This window comes from Solanum pennellii, chromosome 3 (assembly GCF_001406875.1).
Source record: "Solanum pennellii chromosome 3, SPENNV200".
Classification (NCBI taxonomy): Eukaryota; Viridiplantae; Streptophyta; class Magnoliopsida; order Solanales; family Solanaceae; genus Solanum; species Solanum pennellii.
Genome location: NC_028639.1, coordinates 6,075,847 through 6,082,364, shown reverse-complemented (window position 1 = coordinate 6,082,364; position 6,518 = coordinate 6,075,847). Strand labels below are relative to the sequence as shown.

At 25.0% G+C, this 6,518-nt stretch overlaps 1 protein-coding gene across 1 annotated transcript; it reads right to left on the bottom strand.

Annotated features, from left to right (window-relative positions):
* Positions 1 to 3,458: 3,458 nt before the first annotated feature.
* LOC107013135 (agamous-like MADS-box protein AGL29) lies at positions 3,459 to 4,013 on the bottom strand. The gene has a single exon (XM_015213123.1). It carries the CDS (start codon positions 4,011 to 4,013, stop codon positions 3,459 to 3,461), a length of 555 nt encoding a protein of 184 aa, XP_015068609.1.
* Between the last annotated feature and the right edge of the window lie 2,505 nt (positions 4,014 to 6,518).

The following is a 6,518-nucleotide window of genomic DNA, read 5'->3' as shown; positions in this document are numbered from 1 at the left end:
GTCCAACCAATAAAATACATGAATTATTACCATGAACAAAATATATAAAACACTAACACAATGGAAGATACATTAATGGAGTAATAAATGAATTTGATACACATTTAAAACCGTACAAAAAATGATGAATTTACTATATTTGAAATTGATATGATTGAAGATACATCAATGAAAACTTTAATGAATCTGAGATACATTTAAAAATTGAATCTATAACAATATTAGTGCTAAAAATTTGGGCTTCTAGCTTATTAGGAAAAAACAATATCAACAGCATAATACACTAACTTTGATATGTGTAATATGTATCTTCATTGTTAAAGGACTCTTAATTCGACCCAACAGACAACATGCATCAATATAACATGAAATTAGGATTTTATGTATTAGCAAAATAAAAAAATTAACCAATTACAAATTGATAATTGTCTAACAGACTAAAAGAACATTTCATTGTCAGAATCATATGTACAATTAGCATTAGTAGAATTTATTTGAGAAACATCAATACTAAACGATGGATCCTAATCCATATATATTAATAAAAAATACGAAAAAGACAACAATAGAAATTAAATTCCTACTTATTCCGAACTTAGAAATTGATAAATTTAAAGAGACTCCTTCTGAAAATCAAAATGAATTTAAAATTTGTAATTACAAAAAAAATGGAGAAAATTTAGGGATAAAATTGAAAATTGAAATTGATAGTGGAAAATGTGGGTGTTGGCTGAAAAAAAGGAATGAAATCTTTATGTATCCTGAAGATTTTCTTTAAAGAAGTAGGATAAGTGGAAATTAAGGATTTAAGGTAAGTAAATGAGTATATATATTTTTGCTCCCTATTTAATATCATTAAAATTGTCTTCTATCTATCAATAATTGGAGAAGAAAAAGTCTCATATGTCATCACCACAAAAATTTTCATTTTTTAGATTTAAAATCTTAAAATAATTTTAAACTTCATTAGTTTTTAAAAAGATTTAAAAAAAATATTAGAAGATTACCACATTTAATATAACTCTTTTCTATTCTTGTTTTAAAAAACGGATTGCACATATAGTTTTAAAAAAATTGGACTCTTATTTTTATTTTCTAATTAGAATATTTATTTTTATCTAATGTGTGTAATTTAAAAATTGCCGATTGACCAAGAAAATCTGCTATTTGCCAAAAAAAGAAAATTGCTCAAATTTAGAATAGGTTACTTAATTGATTAAAAAATATATAGTTTTAAACTAAGTAAATGAAAATATCTATTGATAATGGTTCATCAATATTATCTAATTTTTTTTATATGTTCGTATGTTATAATTTCATATTAATTTTTGAATTTGAGTAAAACGACATGCTTTTTTTAAATTAGAGAACAATTATTTATTTAAATAACTAATCCGATAAAAATTTAGTAATATTAAATATTTTGAAAACTACTAATTGGTATTGCATTTTTATATGAGAAGTGTACCACGAATCATTCAATTAGTGAATAATAAATGATTAAGGATAACAAATGATATCATTGCTTTCAAAATTTTGAATTAGAATTTATTTGAGATGAATTATCATATATGTTTTCACGTTATATTCATAATAGCATGTTGATGCTGTTTATGATGTCTAAAGTTTATTCAATTAATATTATAAAAATATTAATTAGTTATATAAAATTAGTTTAAATTTTTCAAATTAAATCCTAATATTATCTATCACTAATAGGTTATATGTATTACTAAAGAAAAAAATCTAGAACTTATTTAAAAATTACTAAATAAATTTAAATATTCATAAAATAAAAGAACAGACTTATAGTAAATCAATGGAATAGAGGATAATTTTGTTTTTTCTTCTTTCAAATTTTTTTTCAGTGCAAATAATTTCTTCTTATGTTTATAATATTGATTTGATTATAGTATTTTTTTTTTATATTGATCATTGAATTTATTTTTTTATGCTTTCTCATTTATGAAATTATATTTTATTAAATTAGAATCGTTTTATTTTGTAAGATTGAACAAGAGAGCAGAGTGTTCAAGAGGTTCCGTCATGCTTTGCAAGTTACATTTATATTTTAGCTAAAAGTAGAAACAATTTTATTTGAATACTAAATTATAGATTGATCTATAAATTTAAAATTTAATTAACTAAAACAAATATCAATTCGCCACATATGTTTATCAACTTTCATTGTACTAAAAGAAGAAAAACTCGTTAGAATGATGTTTTGTGTCTTTAAAGAACATATCTTCATAGCACGTAGATTAAGGTAAATTTTTGTTAGAATTAAGTGTATATATAAGTCAAAACATTATATATGATCGATCTCAAACATGCACCTTTTATTATTCAATAATAATTCGTATTTTAAAATTATTATGTTTTAAAATATTTGTGCAACACGTGGGTATATATAGTAATTATATAATTAAAGAAAAACGATTTTGTCTAAAGAGTCTTTTAATGAAAGGGTAAAATTTGTAGAAATATAGTAATGTGGCAGAACTTGATGATTTGAAGCACATTTGAAAACTATTTAAAGTAAATAGGTTCAGTTAAAAAATAATTTTCTAACATAATTGATAACAATCCGCAACAAAAAAAAAATAACAATGTATGCAAGAGTAATACATTTATTGTAGATAGAAAAGATTTGGAAATTTCTTAATCTTCTGATACTAAATAAGTAAAATTAATTAGAAGATAGAAAAGAGCCATTATAAGTGTATCAACATTAATAAAACAATTTAAATTTTAAATTGAGATAAGTAGCTATTAAATTTCCTTAATACTATTTACTCTTCTGTATATAACAGTTCTATTTGTTTTTTAACTTTTCTTTTACAAATATCTAAGCATAATAATATTTTAAAAAAATGTTATATTTTTGATTTAAAATTACCTAATAATGTAAAAAACTGTATACACTAATAATACTTTAAACTTAATCTTATTAAGATAGATATGAATTTAAGATTTTTTTAAAAAAAATATATTCCATTATAAAATACTATTCTTAAGATTTTATAATTATTTTTTTAATCATTTGATATTTGAAATTCTGTAGACTTAGTGATTGATATTTATGTTTTGTACTACCCATTCAATAAAGAATTATTTTATTTACCAAGAATTTTTCTTTACAAAAGTTTAAATTTTGAGAAATTTAACTAAAAATACAAAAATTTGGTAAAAAAGTGATCTCATTCCTATAATTTTCATCTTTTATTCTCATCCATCCCTTTCTTTAATATTTTAAATCAAAAAACAACTAATATACAAAAGGAGAAAAGGTATACTAAAGCATTTTTAGAAAAAACATATATTAATATAGAAAATCATAACAAAATACATACTTGTAACATTACTGAAACAAACTAAAACAAAACATAAAATAAAGCATATTGCATAATTCTAAAATAATATTAATTTGAAATGATAATAACTTGGGGTGATATCACTTATGAAGTTCCAGGTGCATTTTTCAAAGATGAAGCCTCATTTTCCAACTTCTCCAAACGATAATTCATTTTAGAGACTGTGGTTCTTAACCATGCTTTAAATGTTGGTATTTCATTTGCATTTAATTGATCAATCGATTTCCACTTACTTCTTTCGCCATTTTCTTCCGTTTGACTAAGTTGAAGTAGTGTTTGAGCATATTTAGTTTCTTCTATTTGCTCAATTCTTTTCTCCATAGCATCTAGGCGATTGTTGAGTTGATTCACCTTATTTCGTGCTTGATCCGTATCTAGACGAGTTTTTTCACTTAATTGTGAATTAGGATTCAAAAAACGTTCAATGACTGCTTCACTTGTTGGGTGAAAAAAGGAGAATGGGTTGTTTGATGGTGAAAATAGTACTATTCCAACATCAACATCACAGAAATCAACAAGTTCGTTTGTCATTCTGTATAGACTCGAGCGACGGTTGAAAAATGTTACATCGCTAATACGTTGATTATCTATTTTTGAAATTGGAAATGTTTGTCGCACTCTTGTCTTCTTGCTCTCCATTGCTAAAATTTTAAAGAACAAGAATAAAATAAAAGTTTATCTAAGGACGAATTATATATACATCAAAAACTTCTATACAATAAATTTATCACCAAATCATGTGATTGAAAATAGGTAAAGATATCTGCCGTTTTAAGCTAAAAAGGTAAATATTTTAAAACACATTATAAAATTGCCAATTGTGGTTAGATATTATGAAGATAATTAACAAAAATACCAATTATGCACAATAATTTTTTAAAAATTTGAATAGATATGTTTCAATGAATTAAGACAATAAAAATTCAAACTTTTCATGTTCACTAATGTTAATCAAATACAAAATTTAACTTTAGTTAAATACAAGAAGCATTATAAGTGAACCAACTATAGTAAAAATCTAAATTTAATTTGAATAGGTAAGTATTTAATGTACTTACTAAGTTTAGCACACTTTATTGACTTTTGTAAAGTGACTAGTTTTCATTCTTCTTGCCTTTATTCTTCTTGCCTTTATTTTTAGACATCCAAGTAAGAAGTTTGACGGTTCTTCCTCTAATATTTATCGTTCCTTCTTTTTCATTTCATCATTTTGTTGTGTTTGTATAACCCTGTTGTTCTCCACTTTTCTTACCATATTTGTTGAATAGTTATCTTCTTTAAGAGAATTTCTTTCTTCAACACTCATTATGAATCAACTAATATTTTTACTATACTTTTTTCATTATTAGGATGTGTCATATCAGGATCTATTGCATAAATGAATCACGATAACATTATAAAAGTTCCTACATAGAGTAAAATAAATCTTATACAATAATAATAAAAAATCTATATGAAAAAATATTTCACAAGCAAATATTGTTGTGAAAATCAAGGGAGCGTGTCTTTAAGAAAAATATAATGATTTTTGATTCCCGATCTTCGAGTTGAATTACAATGGCAGCTGATAGGTCAATTCATTTCAGATTGTCACGTCCTTAGCCTACATACTGGACGACTCGAGAACCATTTTTGGCCCCAAGCGAACCCTTGGCCTGACTTAAATCTTAGCGGAAAACTTACTCATGATAAAGCTTTTTGACTTAAATCTTAGCGGAAAACTTACTCATGATAAAGCTTTAAGAAGTAAACTGAACCTTTCAATAGATAACTTAGAATGTATTAACTAATATTCAACTTAGCCAAATTGTCAACTCAAGATTCAACATAAGCCAATAAGTAGATAGTGACAACTGAACAAACTAATTGTCTATGAAGCATCCAATAACTAAGATGGATCTCGGTGCAAAATTCATGACATCCTAATGAATTAAAATACTGAAAAGCAATAAAAGGAGATACTCCGGAAGCAAGGATGCTCACCAACAAACTCTAAAGCTTAACTAGAATCAATGATGTGTTAGAATGTGATCCTACTTATTTTATCTGCATCATAAAATGATACAGGCCAAAGGACATCGATACATTGAACGTATTAGCATGCGAGGGGAATTCAAAAACAAGACATAATCTTGAGAAGAGAGCTGAAAGAACGAACCTGGTCTCAACTCAATTGAACTGAACTTATCTCTTTTTAATATAAAAGAATGCAATATAAAGAAAAATTTATAAAACAGGGATAACAACTCTGTGTATTTAGATGCAAAGATACAATATAGTTTCTAGAGTGTATATATAGATACAATTTAGCTAAGGTTAGTTTCAGAAATTCTACTCAGCTGAATTTAATTCTGTTTTTTTATACGAGTTCCTTAACGTCTTAGTTATCTACTAATGTGATAAGAATCTTAATTAGATCACCCAATTATTACCAAATTTTCCTAGACCTTATTGACTCTGATTTCGTCTAAATCTGGATTAGTTACTAAGAAAAAGTATTTCCACCCAATTTTTTTGTCCGTTGAGTTTTCTATAACGACGGAAAGTGGTCGTTACATTCGTTCATGTCACATTCAAAAGAATTTTAACGAATAGTGCAACAAGTATCAGTTCTTATTGATTGATCTTGATTGAATGGTCTTAATGAGGAGTTCAGTTGGAGAGATGAACATCGAATAGTATTCTTCTTTCTCCTTCATTATATTCGAGGACGAACATGAATTTTGGTGGTGGGTGATGTAATAATTCGAATGGTCATTTTTTTTAAAAATTTTAAATATTTATTTAACTAAAGTAAATTAATTGATGGTTAACTATTAAATAACTAATTTTAGTTAATGCTTAATAGGTCAAATTTATAATTAGTTTAATAATCCTTACCACTTTACCCATATTTATTAAAATAAATTCAATAGATTTTAGACTATTCAACTTAAAAGAGAGAAAAGAAACCTTGAAACCGAAGAGGCGACAACAGGTATCATGCGTAAAGATTGTAGTGCATTAAATAATATGAATTTTACTTATAATTTTAACATTTTGATTTAAGTTTTGATTTATTTATATATGTAATTAAATAATATTATCATTATCCTATATCATTGATGTGAGGGGAAAGAGAAAAATCAAAATTTAAATGGTTAC

Coding starts and splice junctions, on each gene's coding strand:
- LOC107013135 (XM_015213123.1), bottom strand. CDS start 4,013: ATGGAGAGCAAGAAGACAAGAGTGCGACAAACATTTCCAATTTCAAAA.